This window comes from Wolffia australiana, chromosome 3 (genome assembly GCF_029677425.1).
Source record: "Wolffia australiana isolate 7733 chromosome 3, ASM2967742v1".
NCBI lineage: Eukaryota > Viridiplantae > Streptophyta > Magnoliopsida > Alismatales > Araceae > Wolffia > Wolffia australiana.
The window spans coordinates 17,771,931-17,791,755 of NC_135837.1; the positions used below are offsets into that span (position 1 = coordinate 17,771,931).

At 46.1% G+C, this 19,825-nt stretch overlaps 2 protein-coding genes across 3 annotated transcripts; one reads left to right on the top strand and one right to left on the bottom strand.

The window, feature by feature from the left end:
- Window positions 1-13,727: 13,727 nt before the first annotated feature.
- LOC144701151 (putative glycosyltransferase At5g03795) lies at window positions 13,728-16,625 on the bottom strand. 2 transcript variants are annotated; one of them, XM_078572880.1, is made up of 5 exons: window positions 16,468-16,625; window positions 15,250-15,874; window positions 15,032-15,165; window positions 14,606-14,954; window positions 13,728-14,506 (listed from the first exon to the last, which is right to left on the bottom strand). In XM_078572880.1, the coding sequence occupies exons 2-5, from the start codon at window positions 15,742-15,744 to the stop codon at window positions 13,847-13,849; spliced, it is 1,638 nt and encodes a 545-aa protein (XP_078429006.1). In that variant the 5' UTR covers window positions 15,745-15,874; window positions 16,468-16,625; the 3' UTR covers window positions 13,728-13,846. The 2 variants fall into 2 exon arrangements, with proteins under 2 accessions (XP_078429006.1, XP_078429007.1); XM_078572881.1 differs by having other exon boundaries at window positions 15,250-15,425; window positions 16,468-16,584.
- A 97-nt stretch (window positions 16,626-16,722) lies between these two features.
- On the top strand, window positions 16,723-19,492 carry PNSB3 (NDH-dependent cyclic electron flow 1). The gene is made up of 6 exons (XM_078572882.1): window positions 16,723-17,074; window positions 17,145-17,255; window positions 17,319-17,375; window positions 19,051-19,113; window positions 19,201-19,263; window positions 19,334-19,492. Exons 1-6 carry the CDS (start codon window positions 16,865-16,867, stop codon window positions 19,382-19,384), a joined length of 555 nt encoding a protein of 184 aa, XP_078429008.1. The 5' UTR covers window positions 16,723-16,864; the 3' UTR covers window positions 19,385-19,492.
- Window positions 19,493-19,825: the final 333 nt, after the last annotated feature.

Sequence of the window (19,825 nt, forward strand, 5' to 3'; positions counted from 1 at the left end):
AATTTGGTTCGTGACGTTACTGGGCGTTCCAGGCGTTGTAAGGCCCACTAGATGAGAGATCTGGGCGTTCCGGGCATTGAGCGGCCCTAGCGAGGAGCATGATGGACGAGTGAGGGATGCAGACGAATGGGCGCGGGCAAGGTGTCGTCTGCGCGGGCGGCCGAGTTGGCTGCCTGCGCGGGCAAGGCTGTCGCCTGCGTGGGCGACCGCGTGGGCTGCCTACGCAGGCAAGGTTGTCGCATGCATGGGCGGCCGCGTGGGCTGCCTGCACGGCAAGGCTGTCGCTTGCGTGGGCGGCCGCGTGGGCTGCCTGCGCGGGCAAGGTTGTCGCCTGCGTGGGCGGCCACATGGGCTGCCTGCGAGGGCAAGGCTGTCACTTGCGTGGGCGGCCGTGTGGGCTGCCTGCGGGGGCAAGGCTGTTGCTTGCGTGGGTGGCCGCGTGGGCTACCTGCGCAGGCAAGGTTGTCGCCTGCGTGGGTGGCCGCGTGGGCTACCTGCGCGAGCAAGGTTGTCGCCTGCGTGGGCGGCCGCGTGGGCTGCCTGCGCAGGCAAGGCTATCGCGTGCGTGGGCAACTGTGTTGGCTGCCTGGGAGGGCATGGATGTTGCCTGCGCGGGCGGCCACATTGGTTGCATGCACAGGTAGGGCTTGTGCCTGCGCGGGCGGCCGCGTTGGTTACGTGCGCGGGCAGGGCTTGCACCTGCGCGGGCGGCCGCGTTGGTTGCATGCGTGGGCGGGGCTTGTGCCTGCGCGGGCGGCCACGTAGGCTGTCTGTGCGGGCAGGGCTATAGCCTGCGCGGGCGGCCATGTGGGATGTCTGCCTGGGCGGCCGCGTGGGCTGTCTACGTGGCAGGCACTCGCCTGCGCGGGCGGCTGCATTGGCTGCCTGCGTGGGCAGCCGGCGCTAGGGCACTGAAGGTGGGCAGCCTGGTGCCAGAGGCTGGCAAACAGATCGAGGCGAAGGAGGAGGGGAGGGGAGAGAAAGCGAGGGAGAGAGAGAGGAGGGAGCGGCGGCCGGCGATGCGTGGCGGCGTCGACGGCAGCGAGGGTGGCGAACTAGAAGATGGAGGATAGGAGGGGAGGCTAGGGCAAGTCCTCCAAGAAGAGTTAACAAGAACTCAATTCCTGAATTATGACTTGCCTACTATTTCTTGAAACAATGGCCTATACATATAGGCCTTGGAGGAAAGAGAAAAATACAGTTAATAAAAATAACGACGAGGGACGTCGTTCATGTCACGTCAAGGGACAGTTGTTGATCTGCCTTTGGCGACGTGCGTGCGTGGAGAAGTGCGTGCGTGCGTGGAGAAGTGCGTGCTGGTGGTATGTTGACTTGGTCCGGTGACGATGGCGGCATGTCCATAGCGGAGGCGTTGACTTTGGTTGACGCTGGTGGCGCTCAGGTATCGATGCGTTGTTGTCATCGCCACCAATATTTTTGCGCCCGGCTTGTGCCCTACCCAAGTAGCGACCAGCCAGCACGGGGCTCGCCTAGGTTGCGCCCAGCTGGTGTGGGCCTTGCCCACGTGCGACCAGCTAGTGTGGGCCCCACCTAGATTGCCCAACTGGTGCATGCCCTACCCACGTGGCGACCAGCTGGCGCGGGCCCTGCCTAGCCGGTGCTGCCATGCGAGGCGCCAACCTAGATGGGGCCCAGCTAGTGCGAGCCTTACCTAGGTGGCGCCTACCATGTTGGCTGCCAGCCCATGTGGCGCCCAGCTATTGTAGGCTTGCCTGGGTGGCCTTGTTGCCACGTTGGCTGCCAGCCCATGTGGCGCAGGCCCAGCGGTTGGGCAGCCTAGCTGGTACCCGCCACCCAAGAGCCCCACCTAAGTGGCACTCGCCACGTAGGATGCATGCCTACGTGGCACTCGACATGCGAGATGCCAACTAGGTGGCGCCTGCCATGTGGGACGCCCGATTCAAAATGGGGCCCGTCGTTCGTGGATCGGGCTGATCCGGTCTAGCAGGCTCAGGCTGTGTCGTTAGTGGACCGGGTCAAATCCGATCCACAAATTGTGGGCCCCGCCTTGGCTGGGCCGCGTCAAACCAGTTTGGGCCGCTAGTGATCAACCGAAGGCTGGCATTGCTGAATGGGCCTTGTTCAGACTGAACGCGGCCCCAGTACGCCTTGAGGAGGCCCCTTTCAAGCTAAACGGGGCCCCCATTCCACTTTGCAAAGGTTTCCGCTGAATGGAGCCCATTCTGACCCGCTGAGGCCCCATTTTATTGAAGAGGGTCCAATCCCCCTTTAGGAAACCTCGAGCTCCGCTCAAGAATAATGGGAAGGCCGCTCCGCTCTAAATAGAGCCTGTTCAGCCACTGAACAAGCTCTCTTCAAGCTCTAGAGGGCTCAGAACAGGACATGGAGCACATCCGAAGGGAGATGAACCAAACTAGTGCAAAAAAAATCTTTTTGAACTCTGTTTTCGATGATTTTGATGTTGTTCTTCATCCAAATCAAGGCAGAACCTAGCTTCGATACCATTATTGGGTTCTAGAGCCCTAGACATGGATGAAAAATCAAAATGATTCGCAGTGGAAGACTTGAACGACATCATTAAATCACTATTCTTTAATCATGTGTTATAAACATTCATATTCAAAGGATACACGAGAAGGACATCCAAGTATTCGGATAGAATAGCACTATCTAGTCTCACTCATATGATGAGTATGGGCAGTCCCCTAGCCATTAGTGTGGAGACACTAAGGATAGATAGTGGGTGCTTTTTAGTAGAAAGAGTTCACTGAATTTATCCGTACGAATCCCTGAATGGTATTATACCGCACTATCAATCAGGTCGATTCACATCACGATTGTGTAAGTGGTCCTTAAACCTGAGACACCACAGACGTCTTGTGGAGAGACAGTTGTACTTTGGCTATGGCCAACGAGTCTCTAATCATTGGATTCTAAACGGTCTTAGTTTGGGTACATCAAGAAGTCCACAAAGACGATTGAGTGGTGAAGATGGGATCGTCTGCCCTCAGTATAAGAGGTGATAGCTCAAGGAAGACGATGCGATGAAGTCCTTGGCCAAGGCACTGAAATATCAAAGAAGATATCTATGATGATTTCTGAATGCATCAGTACTAACATTGATGACTGATTAGGGTTTTACAGTTGACCATACCCTAAGTCGTCCAAGGAGAGTCAAGTGGATGAGGGATTATACGTACATGGTAATCGATGACGAACAAGTTCCATGAGTGAGTCGATATACACTCTTTTGCATCTTCTAGAGCACGAGGTGTAGTTTGGCACCCCACTTGTAGGAGACTCTGCCTATCGATTGGGTTAAATCGATGCAACATTAATTATTCTATATGTTGATATAGTTAATTAATTTGGAATGCCAATAAAGGTTATTAGGCCGCTGGAGTCGTTAACTGTACGGATACATTGGCCTAGAGGGTCACACACAAATGGTCTTTTAGATGTCGGAAGATATACTTAAGTTTTGGGTGTTCTTATGAAAAATACCAACTTAATATAAATAGGGGAAGGCCAGAAATGTTCAGGGCCCTTCCCCTTCTTCTCCACTCTCCCTACGCCCCCCTCTCCATGCCCGATGCAATCGGAACGACGTAACGACAATAGTGGAGGTAGAATGGGGCTCATCAAGGAGGAGGAGATTCGACATGCCGAGGATTCATAATTCACTAAGTCTGATCATGTATTCTTGGACTTCATTATAAGGCATCACACGTGAACAATAATGGATTTATTCTATTAATGAACATGGAACGAGATGGGGAATGTATGATTGGCTTGCCGGCCACATATATTCCCATCACGGGCCTCCCCATATCCTTTCATTTCTGTTTATTTGTTTTGTTATTATTCAATGATTAGGGGAGAGTCCTTGTTTGGACATCTCCCCCAAGGAGACCCATTAGCGCAACCACACACACCCCCTCTCTATAGGGGGGTGGGATTATCATATGTTACTTGGAGGTTTTGTTGAAGAAAAAAACCCTTCTATTGCACCAGCAGGGTGTCCATCTTCTCCATCATCGGGGGTCCAAGATTGCATCACCCTTATCATTCCCGCGTCACCCGCGATATTCATAGTGCAGCACGCATTTTTGACATCTCAGTTGTGGTCTCCCAATACTACCAGCACCCTCACGGTGCTTGTGTTGTTGTCCCATGCATCTAGTGGCTCGCCACTGCCTTCAAGAGGACCTGATGGCAGACGTTGTCGGTGATGTCATCCGACGGGTAATTCCCTATGGGGAATGTAACTACATGATGCAGTGATCCTAGGGGGATGTACGTGCAGCCCCAACTCATGGGTTTCACCGAGCTCCAAGCTCTAGGGCGGTGACCCGTGATGGTAACAGTGACCTTCTGACCCTCGTCAGAGTGACGAGGGCAACTAAGGCACCAAATCGAATAATTCCGTAGGCGCTCATACATAATAAATGATTCGACCTGTACTTAAGAACTCACTCAAGTTGTGGTTTTCTGAATATGAACTCTCGCCTAATCTAACCCTAGCGCGATGGAGTGCAGCTAAAAGTATACGGTAGAAGATAATATAACTAACAAACAAGGTGTATGACATTCCTCGTCAGTGATGTCGCCCATCAGCAATATAATCATCAGTGCAACGGCCGGTGTGGGTAGTTGTGGTGGAGGCGTGCCAGAGGTGGGTACGACGTCGCTCCACAGGCGGTGAAGATGTGGTGCTAGAGCGTGACGTTGGAGGGAGATGGTGGCAAAGTGAGTGGGGCCTCACAGGTGATTTGGCACTAGATGGAGGTGCGTCATAGTGCAGGCGGTGTCGGTTTGGTAGCACAGCAGTGATACAGGATGAGGACGGATGTAGTGCTAGTGGCACGTTGATCAGGTGGGCAGTCAAATACATAGATAGGCTGGCAGCGCAAGCATGATGGGATCGGTAGCAGCGCCTAGCGCACAGAGTGCAGTGGCACTCACTACGCTGCGGAGGTGAACACGACAGTGCGTGGGGCGCACGAGGCGTCACAACGAGCTACGTCACTGTCTTCATGGCATGGTGCTAGCTGTGCAGACGCAGGCAACATGGTTGTGCGTGGCATTTGCCTGCATCAAGCAGCACTTCAGCAAAGCCACAAGCAACACTCGGCGGTGCCGCAAGCGTTGCTCGACAGAGCAAAGGGCGGTGCTCAATGATGCAACGATGTCGCTTGGCAAAGCCGGGGGGATGTGCATGGTGATGCAGCAACATCGCTTGGCAGAGCATAGGGTGGTGCTTAGTGATACAGCCGCGTCGCTTAGCACAGTAGAGGGAGGCGCTCGATGATAGAGCAGCGTCGCTCAGCAGAGCAGAGTATGGTGCTCGATGATGCGGCAAGAGGCATTCTATGATGACAAGTGACATTCTGTGATAGCAGGCAATGTTGGGTGATGACGCAAGTCTCGTTCAGCAAGGTAGTGGGCGATGTTCGGCAACACGGGTGGTGAGCTTGGCATTATTGCAGGCGGCACTTCGGCATTGTGACCGGCACTGTCAGGTCTAATGGCAGCAGTGCCTGTAATGCCATGAGGGCAACATGCTGCAGAAGTATGTGCGAGGTCAGTCACATGTGTGAACGTGGATCTGGGAGGGGGAAGAAAAGGACAGCGCACACGAAGGAGCTGCCAGCGGTGATGGTTCCCTCTCCTACCCCTCCCTCTTCCTCCTCTTCTTCCTTCTTCATACGTGAGACCAAGGACTGAACAAAACTTTCAAAACCATAACCTGGTCTACCCTTTAGAGCATCCATTGTGCCCTTATATAGGGGTAGGATGAACCCTTACAAAGGGTATGGTAGCTCTTAATAAGGGCACTACATCCTTTACAAAATAAACATAAATGTAAAATCAAAATACGAGACACCACAACATGATGTTAAGAAAAGGGACAACACAAAAACATGACACATGACGGGTATGCAAACATGAACACACAAACATGGTAAAATGAGGAACATAATAAGTGTGTGCCGACAAAATGCATGGATGTGCTTTACCCAGGGTAGTTGAAACCCAGTGTTTTCACCTTTGCCTTGGCCTGCTAGTCAGGCTGGACACGAATCGGTGGGGCCATCAATGACAATGTTGTTGGCTCTGAAGACATCCCCAATGGAGTGGCCTGGCAGGCTCAATTGGGACCCCTACCATGGTTCCCCTCGGTTGTTGTTGTGTGCCCCCTCGGCGGGACCCCTACCGTGTGCGTTCACGGTTCTCCTATGCTCCCTAAGGCTGGGTCCCCACCCTTGGCAACTCCTGCCGTAGGCTCCAATCCATCGTTGCACCCCTCCACGACCTCCCCACGCTATCAGCAGTCATTGGTCCCGTCTATTGTTCGCTCTTGCCGCACCGTCCTTAGTCCCCGCCGCCTTAATGCTATTTCAGCCTCACCCTTCTATGGTCTTGATCATGTCACCTGTGGCCTGGACTGCAACCATGGTCCTCTCATCCAGAGTTATCATATTGGCCGTACTGGCCAACTAGGCGGTCATTTGCGGCCATCCCCCTCAGCCACCCAGACTCCGACCCACGGACTCCAAGCTTATACACTCAGCCTCAACCCTTTGTTGACAGAGTTATCCGCGCTTGCTGCCCGTGTAAGTGGGGTGTGAACATTGGTCTTCCAACACAGAACCGAACAATCGACAATAGCGGCTCTGCCCCCAACTGAGACTCTCATCATATCGCGACGCTCGCAATCCACCACAAGCAGCCAGGCCTGAGCCCATAGGTCACATCCCCTTCTCTCTCTTTACTCTATCATTACCTTCATCAGTGCAAGTCTAGTCTGATCCTTTGCCAAGAGCTATCTAATCCTAGGAGTAGCTATCGTGTTTTGTGTTAGGTATTCTTGTTGTCTGAGTCAGATTCACTTCGCTCTCAGCGACTGTCATGGATGCTCAGGGGCAGTGATTGTCCCCCATCCAATCGGGCTTTCGAACCAATCATCCGGGCATTGTGATGGAAGGCCATCCAATCAAGCACATCCAGACTCATCATCAGCCATGTTGCGGAGCCCGAGCTGATGTGAAGAACTCAAGTTTTCTCTATCCGGGTTGACGACGTCTATGTTTTCACGTTATTGCATTTTTACATAGTTTTATTTCATGTTTGTGTCATCTTTTGTTTTAATGGAGGCCTTTGCCATGTACATACCCCTCTTTGGGTCATTTTGGTCATACTTCTTTTGTCCCCTTTGACTCTTGGGAGGCCCCCTCTTGTGTGTCTAAGGGCCTCCCTATGTGTGCGTCATGTTTATTTTTTTTGCTTTGTTCACACCCTTTGGGGGGAAGCCCATGTTTGGCTTCTCCCCCTAAAGGACCCTTAAGGGAGGAAGCCAACTTAGCTCCTCCCCCTAAAGGAGTCAATTAGGGCACCCATTAACTAATAACATGCAATTCGCGATGCCATGATGAGCGAATCATGGGTCGATGATTAATTGGCATGGACGGTGAGGAAAAGGATACTTTTTGCATTTTTGTGCAATAAATGCATGCGTAGAATCGATCTCCGCGTACATTTATGCAAGAGTAATATTCCTTATACACACGGAATCTATTCGTCACGTGCATTTGTTGCACGCAGCAATCGATAACCATGGGTGATGATTTTTAACGTGAAGATTCTGTCTTTTTTTATTTTTTAAAAATAGGAATCGACCCGGGCAACGTGGCTCATTCTTAGCTGTTGAAAAGGCATCATCTTTTTGCAATGATTGCAGCCTTTGGAAGCACGCAAAAACTTGGCAGCGCATGATCCAAAGGTGGATAAAACAAGGAAAATGCGTCAGCCAATCATAAAATGAAATGACTAAGATTAATCGCTAGTAAATGGCAATATCTTGAGATCTAGTCGTCCGATTATGCGCATTTTTTTAGGGTAGGTTTGTCTTTTCACCCTCTACAATCCATACGGTTGGATTTTTAAATAGAGGTCGGAAAGAAGGGAAAAACCACTGAGGAAGCTCTCCCCCGAGAAATTGGCCAAGAAAGACACAGGTGCTGCTTATGAAGTTGACAGATCTTGTGATGTAACACAGTACGACCGGGATCGATTGGCTCGTGTTGCGACACAAGGGAAGAGAGAATTCAGTCAAAGATGCAAGAATGACAAATGAATGATCGCATAAAACCAAATGAATTAATACTCAACAGCACTGACAGATTCAGGTGATCAACTTAAGTGGCGGAGTTCGATTAATCAAATCAGACTCCTCAATGTCCCTTTGGACCAACTAGATGATTAATTAATGAGAGGTATTGTTAATACTCGGTGGCGTCCAAACCTCTACCAATAAGGTCTATCTGTATCACAAGGAATTAACCTAACTCTCTCAATTTTGGTGGCTAGTCCTATCACAATGCAATTAAATTGGAGGCACCGGAAACACACTTCAACAACACTGAAATAAGTAATTTTAAATGTGAACGAAGGGGAACGATAGAACCTGTGTGAGCAAGGCTCCTCGTCCGAGGCGGTAGAGGGAAGACATTCAGGTGTAATCTCAAAATGGTCGACTTTGGGCCGATGGCAAGCAAAGGTCCGAGATGTAGAGGAATTGGCGAGCACGAGTCGTTCAGTAGAGGGCCATGTCACCCAAGAGACAGGTTGTGGACGTTTATGTATGGGGCACACTGACGGCACGCGCCAATGCGGAGGTGGTGGTGCACGCAGGTGTTGGCCTGCAACCACGTGGGGGCGTTCGCATGCTAGCGCACGACGTGAGACAACGCGCTAGGCACTGAGGCAAGTGACGTTGTGCACGAGCGTGCTGGATGCGCAAGCCTGCGCAACAGTGCGCAAGCGGTCAGAAGCGAGGGGGTTCATGTCGTCCGGTAGAGCGGCACGCTCGGGTGTGCACGGGCAGGAGTGACTGCGCACAGGCGCGCTTGGCAGACGGATGGATCGTGGTGGTATGGGCAGAGATGGTCAGATCGCACGACGCTCGATAAGCGACGGTGCGAGCAGCGTTGGAGGTGGCAGCTACGACAGCAACGTCGACAATGGCAACCCCAAGAACAATCCAAGATATGAATTCTTGACACTTATTGAACAAGATCCAATTCAAGAAACTAACTTTCTTGATGCAGACCTTCAAGAACAGCTATGGGATGCAAGGACGACAGTTCCTCCACGGATTCTCGATGTGGGCAGGACGTCGTGGCGTACAATTCCCACGATCTATACTAGACTAGAAAATGATAAAACTCCAAGGAGGAGGGTGGGAACCAATTGTGGAAACAATTTTCAAATTCAATCAACTACAAGGCTTTCCTTGGGCATGCATCCCTTTATATAGTGTAGGGGATATGCCCAATTGGGCCGAACGGGAAGATATCGTCTGGTGACGAGCGGTCTTCGCTTAATGAACGTTAAGGAAAACACACATAATGGATGAGGTCCAAACACGAAGCCCATCAACAATTCAAAATCAAAATAAAAGACATGAAAATACAATGAAATCAAATGATCACGACCTGTTATTAGGCCGTATACTTGAAAGTCAGGCCGTGGACGTCAACATGAGTGACTCTAAGTGGTTGCCGGAGTCCTTTGGTGCCGTTGGCAAGATGGTCCCCCATCATCCTCCCGGGGTGGGAGGAACTCAACTCCGATGAGTTGATGCCGATGCCGTCCTCCAAAGGTTGCCCTAGATCTGGTCAAAGTCATAGTAGTTCTGCTTCTGCGATCCATGCATCTTCAGATGAAGGCCAGCCCTACCAACAGACTAAAAATTTGCAGTCGAACGACATAAGATCTAAGGGTTGATGTGGTAGTTGATCATACACTATTTCAAATGGTGACTTATCAGTAGTACGGTTGACCGAACAGTATAGGCAAATTCCGCGCAAGGTAACACTTGATCCCATGAAGTAATGTGTTCTCCCACGATAGACCTTAATAACTTGCCAAGGCTATGGTTGACAACTTCAGTTTGTCCAACCATTTCGGGATGATAGCCCGTAGAAAACTTAAATTGGATTCCCATAAGAACCCAAAGTGTTTTCCAAATATAACTCGTAAATGGCACGTCGCAATCCGAGACAATAGATTTCGGTACTCCACGTAATTTTACAATGTCGTCAAAGAATAATCGTGTGACGCGTGAAGCGTCGGTGGTTTTAGAGCATGGCACGAAATGTGCCATCTTAGAAAATCTATCGATAATGACCATAATTGAGTCATGTCGGGGTAAAGTCTTAGGAAGTCCTAAGACAAAATCTATGCTAACATCATCCCATGGCCTGTTGGGTACCGAAAGTGGCGTGTATAACCTGGAATTTTGTTTGGTCAATTTGACGCGAGAGCATGTTAGGCATCGTGAGACGATTTTGCTAACATCTATTTTTAGTGAAGGCCAGTAAAATTGGTATTCTACAGCCTGGATTGTCTTTTTAACACCAAAATGACTACTAAGTCCTCCAGCATGAGTCTCCCAGATAAGGAAGTCGCATAGAGATGTTCGTGGGATGGACAACCTCTTTCCGTAGAAGAGGTATCCATGTGAGATATAATAATCTCGTAATTCAGAGTTTGATTGTCCTTTCATGGATTGGAATATCTTTCCAAAATCAGAACACTCCTCGTAGTCATTTTTTACTTGATCAAATCCTAGGATTTGGGTTCGCATCATGTTCAGGACCAAAGGCCTTCTACTTAGGGCATCGGCCACCGCATTGTCTTTCCATTTCTTATGTCGGATAGCAAAAGTGTAATCTTGTAGATATGCAATCCATGTAGCGTGACGATTGATGACCTTCTTTTGATCATGTAAATGACTACGGGCACTGTGATTTGAGTATAGAACGAATTCCTTGGGTAGCAAATAGTGATTGCACTAATGCGTAGAATTCTCTGTCGTAATTATCATATCTTTTTGAGTTTCATTTAGTTTCTCACTAAAGTATTTGATGGGAAGTCCTTCTAGAGTAAGGACTCCTCCAATGCCAACGCCAGATGCATCACAGGCTACTTCAAAAACTTTAGATAAATCTAGTAGTCGAAGGATGGGGGCTTCGGATGAGCTTTTTAATAACTTCAAAAGCTTTATCGGCCGCGCGAGTCCATTTGAACTTGTATTTTCCAATGAGATCTGTAATGGGCTAAGGTCATAAAACTTTAGACGTGGTGGACGTCTTTTTGCTTTGGTCATGATATAATGGCATCAACCTTAGCTGGGTCGGTAGCTACTCCTCGGGCTGATATGATAAAACCTAGGAAAGAAACCTCTATGGTGAAGAAAATGTACTTATTTGGGTGGGCACAGAGCTTTTCCTTTCGTAATGTAGCACATTTCTTCTTCCCTATTTGAGCATCTTCTTGAATGATTTCAAAACGCCAAGGCATGGGTGAAATGTACATGCCCTTGGAGGTGAATTGAATGGTGATTAGCATTGCATTTTGGTTTTTATTCAAGATCTGAATTTAGATTTTCAGTTCTAAACTGCTTCTAATCTCATCTTACACCTAAGATCTATAGATCAAAGTCGAATTCACCTTCAACTCATTTTCCCCAATGTTTCTGAATTTTCTCCCTATGTTATCTCGCCTACTTTCTCTCTCTAGATTTTGAAATTGATTGTTACAAAATTCAATTCCACGTCTACCATACCGAAATCCAAAATTTTACTTGAAAAGTTTGTCCATCTTCAAATCCAATTTCTAAATCAATTGCTTTGCTTATAAATTCCCAATTTAAATACATAAAAATTCTCTTGATAAATCACATTGCCTTGCATTTTTAGTGTTTCGATTTATTTTGATATGGGAATAAAAATCATCATCTTTAAAATGTTCTGACTGAAAATATAAACATCAATATAACTAGGGCTCACTAAGTACAAAATTAATTCATTCTTGAAATTAATTCATAAAACATAGGATAAAAATTCTTGAGAAGTGTCTCCTTGTGGTTGGACCCATTTCTCATCCTATATTTCATAATTGTGCTTAAGGGAAAGTACTACAAATTTTATTGCATAAGCCTAATTCTAAACGACATTATTAACTGAATTTTCTTATCCAAAATTAGGCTTATCAGAGACACCTTCATAAACTAATGAATTTTCTTAACCTTTGTTATTCTGTTAACAGAAAATGTGAAGGTAGATCATTGAAGGATGGATAAAAAAGGAAACGTGCATAAAACTTTCAGATTGAGGAGTCGGGTTCAGCTGACAATTGCATGGGGGAGATATGACGAAGATCTGACAATAAAAGCTAAGCCAATTTAAATCGCAATTGGAGATTCAGCTGTCAGATTGAGCCCAAATTCTGAGAGTCATCTATCTTTTCACCTTCAATCTATCCATGTGGTTGGATTAATTTAGAAAGGTTATGAGTGCAGATAAAAATACTTATAGAAGCTCGCTCCAGCCTAATTGGCCAATAATGGCACATTTTCTTCAAGAGTACAAATTTCCTTGCACCTTGCATTGAAATTGTAAAATTCTTCTTGATCATTTGACTTTTTTTCTTGAATGTCTCCAAAATGACAAGTACATGTCCTTAAGGATTTTGGGATTAAGAGTGTTTCATTTCATTCAAAACCATGATTAAATGCATAAAAACTACTCCTCCATTTTTGTGATCTCTATTCATATCTTAAATCCCTGTGTTATATCTCTAGATCAATTTCTATTTTTCTGTCTCTATATTTGAAGATTTATTGTTTCACAATTTGATCCACCATCCCTACCATCCATCCAGTCAGTTTTCATAAAAAAATTCATTCACCTCACCTTCAAATTTGGCTCTCTATTTTTTCTTATTCAAATTTTGGACGGATCCCATTCAAAGTTATTCTTGTCCCTTTCAATTACACAGGTTAACCCGGACTTGCCAGAAAATTTTGGTGTATCTTTGGAAATTTTATAAAAATATAAATACTACATATTTTGAGTTTCTCTAGAAAAAATGAATTATATTAAGTTCCAACCAGATTCTAGAAGTCTTTAAAGTTCCTAGAAATATGCATTTCTTTCTCTTTTTTATTTAACTTGTTATTATCAAAAATTAAATTTATTCTTTCAAGAAAAATTAATTCTAGATTTTTGTAGGGTTGTAATTCCATGTGGACCGACCATATTCTCATCTTATATTTTCAATACTTTGAAACATAGATATTATAAATATTATTGTATAAATACAATACAACTCACATTGTAACAAACCATTTTTAGGCTTATCCAGTGGCGTTGCTGGGTAGTGACACTAAAATTCTTAAAAAAATAATGAAAATATTTATATCTTACCATATCTTATAGTATTATCTGCATTTTTTTAGCTAATAGTAGAAAGTGAGGAATTTTAAGAAAAGAAGGTTGAGGAAGCATGAAGTAGATGAACTGTTTCATTGTTTCTTTTATATTCGTACACTTGATTTTGTCTCATACATTTAAGTAGGAATATAAATAAAAATTTGTATGCATACAAAAGGATTATGTCAAATTATTATGGAAAAAATCAACATCAACATTCGTACCATGAACAAAACATAATCATATTGGTGATTTTACTTGCAGCAATTAGTGAATTACAAACTGAAATAAAGATCAAAGTATGTAATGCAGATAAAATTCACAAATTCTCAGCTCTGGGGTTAAATTATTCTCTTACTGAACTGAACTTGACGGCGTGAAACGTCTTACTTATTTTTGAGATTTTTGCATTTAAAACATATGTTAATATACAAATAAAATTCTGCAGGTGTGATCATCCCTACAGTCAAAAGAGTTGAATGAATACAAGAACCCTTCACTGCACAACACAGAGACCTCATCCACAATCAATGAGTGTCAAATTTCATGACATAGCTTGGAAAAGATCCATTTTCAAAGCTAATCTAGAATTGCTGGAGAACACGGCTGAGCCAAATGGAATGAAGAACCATGTGGAATAGGTCGTACCTCTGAGGTTGACTGTGCCAGATGAAGTGCCGCTGGACCTTCTTCCCTGCAGTCCGAAGGGCAGAGTACCTCTTCATGGGGATAGAGAGGAGAATCTCTCTCAGCCGAGGGACGTCTTTCTCCAACACTACCACAGAAAAGGTCTCCCAATTCAAGACCTCAAACAGAGGTGGCACAAAATTGTCAGAGATTATGACAGGAACGCATTCATAGAGGATTGCTTCCACCAATCTCGGGCTGTTTACGTCACTTCCTCTTGGACAGATGCAATATTTGCTGCTCTTCATATGCTCTGCATAAGTCATAGTAGTCTTGTTCTTTGCAAGGGCACCAGAGATTTTCATGTCAGGATACTTGTTCTCCCAATGATGCACCAGCATGGGACGAAGGTAGCCATGCATCTTCCCAGCGAAGAAGGCAAGAATGGGCCGCTTGTTTGTAGCCCGGCGACCAGTGCCCGGACTAGGATTGTTCTCTCTCTTCACATATGTTTCTGGGAGTGATACGTCTCTGCCCATCACAAATCCTACTGCTAAGTCAGCATTGCAGATGGCAGCGATGGAGTTCCCCATTGTTGGTACTGTTATATCCGGCACCTGTCGAACCATATCTTTGGAAAAGTTATAAACACTCAACACCAAATCGAACAAGAGCAGATAATTCTATCAGGTCATCTCTAGTGATTTATGTTTTACCCAATCGTGGCAGGCGGCGAAGAAGTGGTCAGCGCCGCCTGTGCGGTTCCAAAATGGGTACTTGCCGGCGATCATTGACGTGTAGTTCTTGAGGTATTCAATGGCCCTGTCGTGGCTGTGATCACCTGGGATGAAGAATGAGGATCGCAGAGTGCTGGAACTGAAGGGTACATAGAAGAGATGGGCCTTGGAAGGGTCTTTGACGACAAACCGCTGGCTTGCGAGCAATTGCTTCATGAACCATCCCTCCGAGGAGTAGACACCTTTTAATTCTGGCTGGCGGAATATGGGTTTATCTCCCTCCGTGTATACGTACACCTTCAGCACCTTCTCCATTAATTCGTAGCTCCTGGATACCATGCAAATATTTGAATAAAGACCCCTTTTTTTCTTCCAATTGTCAGCAGCTCTGCCTCGTTCTATTACCTTTTAAACATTGAGACATTTCGGAAACCAGGGGAGAAGAGATCTCGGTCGTTCTCGGTTGGGAGAGCGCTCAGAATCTGGGCCTTGGCTTCCAAGATTTGCAGGTCAGATGCAGAGTGCCTGTGGGCTATCCTCTGCAATTTCAGAAATTAAAATAAGGGTGTCATCTACAATAATGAAAAGTAAACGGTGAAATGAAAATTGGTATGAGAACATACTGCTAATGGTGGAGAGAAACGGCTCTTCTCCAGAAGCAGATTCATTTCTTGTAAAGTCATGCCAGGCATCCTTTTCCTCTTCAGCTTAGCCTTCTTTTCGGGCTGATGAACTGGGCTTATGAACTTTATACTATCAGCTGAGACGATTGCATCAGCCTTGGGCTTCTCAGATCTAGCTGAAACTGAAATATTTTCAGCAGTGTTCTCAATGTCCAAGGACATGGGACTTTGAAAGTTTCCTTCCTTAAGACCATTCTTCTCAGATTCTTTGGGATCAAACACGGCAATCTTTCTCGGCTCCTCAGATTTATAGGAAATAATACTTTGCGAGCTCGGCAATGGAAGTTCAATTGAAACACTTTTTATGGCGGATAATGAGGAACTCTGGAATCCAAATACGATTAACGCGACCAAAGTCATCGCAAGAACGAGTCTCCTGATTCTAGACTTGTATAGCCTCTGAAACTGTGAGATGAACTTGTGAAATGAGATCATCCTCGGGAAGGGTATGAAGAGACTACAAAGGATTTTTGAATCGAACAGTCCACAGATATGGCTCTAGATCAAAAGGAATTTTTCGGAGATTGCGAAGCTTTCCATTTCCATGTTTGAATTTCAGGAAAAGCTGAAAACGAGGAAGAAAAAAGTCAAATTTCAGGAAAATCATTAAAGATGGGCTAAAACAATGAAATGGAACCAGTTAAAAATGAACATTCGAGGATAAGGTATAGAAAGGTTCCAGTCCACCAGCCAGTAATTTTGAGCAAACGGTGGACTCAAAATATGATAACTACAGAAACAACTCTGATATCACTAACACATTATTCAGAGATTAAGACCCATAAACAGTTACTAAATTCAGATATCTAAACCAGCCCTATCCATAACTGTCCGCCATTTTCAATTAACCTCTATTGTTCAAGCACAAAGATAATGTTTTGACGCATAAAGATGATGCCAGTAGATTCCGACAAAGAGAAAACCAAATTTCCAAAAAGATGTCATGCGATAAGTTACGAGAACTCAAAACCGCGAATGCTTTCAAATTGTTCGACAAATTGCTCAATACGACTAAACTTCAACCCATTCGATCCATTCCGTCCCCAAAACGCATAACTAGGTCAATAGATCTACATTTTATCCGTCAAGAACAGTGGACATTGAATCTTTCACACCTCTCGAAACAGGGAAATCTGAGAAAGTTGCTTCGTAACGAACCTTAGCGAAGATCCAGAATGCAAGAGCGAGTACTCTCACGATCTCGCGATCTCGTGAAACCAAAGCCGGCGAGCGCCAAGATACACTCCCTGGCCAGATCTTCATCTCCTGGAACATCAGCGGAGCGCCGGTAAGTGTCGGGAAAAGAAAATAAAATGGGACCCAGCAAGGATTTTATAATATAAGAAATTAAAAGTCCAAACTTTAAGCCGGATTCGATGAGCGAATTTTCACAGAAAAAAATAGTTTCGAAATTAATCGCTGTTGGGGAAAATTCGATGCCTGAGACGGCTGCATCTCTCGTTGGGGATAAGGCGAAGAACACGAAGAAGGGCCAGATAGAAACTCGCCTGTCGCGCCGGCTCTGTTTGATCGATCTTCTCCTTCGATTTTCCAAATGACCGCCCTCCAGATCGGTCCGCTCCCACGCCTCGCCGCTCCGACGGCGAGATCCCGCTTCAGCGGCCGCGGCGGGAGGAGATCCACCGCGATTGGCCTCCCGTCGATCAGAGCCTCCGCCGAGACTACCGCAGAGAAGATCACCGCCGCGGAATCCAAGATCTCCGTCCCTGATGAAGCTCCGTCCGTCGATTTCGCGTTCGTCAGCGTGAGTACTCCCTCGATCTCGCCTCTTCCGGCGATTTGAGATCTGGCTGATGAAGAAATGGGGATTGCAGTCTAGGTTGTTTCCCGATGGATCGCCGGACGTGCAGATTCGATCGGCCGTGGGAGGGAAGAAGCTGAGGGACATCATGCTCGACGGCCACATCGATCTCTACGGACCTTACGTGAGATTTTCGTAGATTTCGCTCGCTGTTCTTCTTCCTCGTTCATCTCCGGCGATCTTGCAGGCCAGGCCTCTGTTGAACTGCGGTGGCGGCGGCACTTGCGCGACCTGCCTTGTCGAGGTTGACGTTTCCTCTTATCCGTCCCGTCATCGTTAGTGAAGCTCGTTGACTTTGTCAACGTTTGCATAAACGTCATCCGTTGCGTTCCTGGCCGTCATCGGATCTCGTTCTTGACATTCGAACAGGAAACGGAACGAAAGCCTTTATGTATTCCCGTTCCGTTTCGTCATCCGTTCGTCTCAATTCATCATCCGTTCATCTCAATTCGTCATCCGTTTGTCTCAGTTCATCATCCTTTCGTCTCAATTCGTCATCCGTTCGTCTCAGTTTGTCATCTTTTCGTCTCAATTCATCATCATTTTGTCTCAGTTCGTCATCATTTTGTCTGAATTTATCATCAGTTCGTCTCGATTCGTCATCCGTTTGTCTCAGTTAGTCATCAGTTCGTCTCAATTCGTCATCCTTTTGTCTCAGTTAGTCATCCATTCGTCTCAATTCGTCATCCGTTCATCTCAGTTCGCCATCTTTCGTCTCAATACGTCGTCATTTTGTCTCAATTCATCGCCATTTTGTCTCAACTCATCGTCATTTCGTCTCAATTCATCATCATTTCGTCTCAACTCGCATCATTTCATCTTGACTTGTCATCATTTTGTCTCAATTCTTCATCTGTTCGTTTCAACTCTTCATCCATTCATTTCAATTCGTCATCTGTCATTTCAATTCATTATCCGTTCGTCTTAATTCGTCATCCTGAATGGATGACTAGGCGGACATTTCCATCATTAGTTACCAGTATATTGCAAAATCGTCTGGGTGGGGATTGCCGGACGTTTTGGGACGGTTTTCGTCCCATCAGGGAACAGTCCTGTTCGTAAACAGGGCACCCTTGGCGTCCAGATTCACTATGATAGACATTCTGATTCATTGAGATCTGAAAATTCAAAAAAAGATCATAAAAATAAATTATAATAAATTTGTCCCTTCCCTTGTCCCAAAATGAAAAAACCTGTCCCGCCCTTCTGCCAGATGAATTTCTGTCTCATCAAGTGTCTTGCCCAGGATGAAAGACCGTCCGGTCCGCTTCCGTGCACTACTTATCAGTCTCCTATGATATGACCCATGCCTGAATTGGCTGATAATTCCCCACATATCAGTCCTTTCCGTCATTTCTGACTTCCATTGGTTCGTCGTTGTGGAAGAATGACTGAACGGGACTGCTGATGGAATGGTGACTATTACAAATTGACGATAAATGGATGACTGAAGGGGGTCCATTCTGTTCCGTCCATTACCGTCATTCGTTATCCATAAGGACGACGAACAACGAATGAGTAGCATTCGCCTGTCCCTTACCTAGTCGATATCCGTCCCGATATTTGTTATAGATAGGGTTGTCGGTATCCGATATCTGGTATCAGAAACCGCCTTGTATCAGAACAATGACATCTGATTATGGTATCGGGATGGGTGTTAACGTTAAACATCTGCTATCATGTTCAATATTGATTTTTTCTCCTGATACCAGATATCAGATTCCAGTATCCAGTATCCAAGATCCGCCTATCCCTTGCCTAGTCTATATCCATCCCGATATTCATTATAGATAGGGTTGTCGGTATCCGATATCCGGTATCAGAAACCCCTTTGTCATTTACCGGATATCGAATATTTGACGGATATCGGACGTCCGTCCCAGAAGCTAGACCCATGATCATCGTTTTTTAAAACTCAGGTGCTGGAGGGGACGGAGTTGCTGAGCCCAAGAACGGAGAAGGAGAAGGAAGCGCTGAAGAAGGTACTTTACTGATCTCAGGCAGTTTAATCCGTTCCTTCTTCTGATTACGAATGATCTCGAACGGAAATCCTGCAAAACGATTGGCAGAAGCCGAAGAATTGGAGGCTGGCGTGCCAGACCATGGTCGGCAGCGAAGAATCGAGAGGCCAGGTGAGTTCTTCCCACTCTGGTCTTCCCTTTTGTTCTTCCTTCTTCCTCACTGGAGATTCTCCGTCGTCAGATCATCATTCAGCAGCTGCCGGAGTGGAAGGCGCACGAATGGCAGAAATGAGCTCACCCGAGGACGGATTCCTGCTGCTGAATCAATCGAAATTGTGTGATCTTGGTCCTTGTCGAGAGATTTTCGAGCGCAGTAACGAAGTTGGCCCATCCCTCCAAATTTTTTACCCTTTCTGGACACTCTTCTCCTCTCAGAGCAAAACCTAAGATTCAAACGAGACCACTACAGTAAAAAGAGCTTGAAATTGTGTACAACTTGAAGTTTGAAGTGAATTTACCTTTTGGCCCCACGTCTGACCATAGAGTACTACAAATTGTATTTCTCCAAGAGGATCATTTTGGCATAATCTTATTTTGGAGGCAAAAAAGTTTTAGCCTACATATTAAACAGTGAAGATACTATGGGGTACAAGGATCCAATTAAATGATAGAAGCAGATGGCTCAATGGAGTAAATATGATGTGAGAAATGGAAGGGAAGTAACAGGGATATA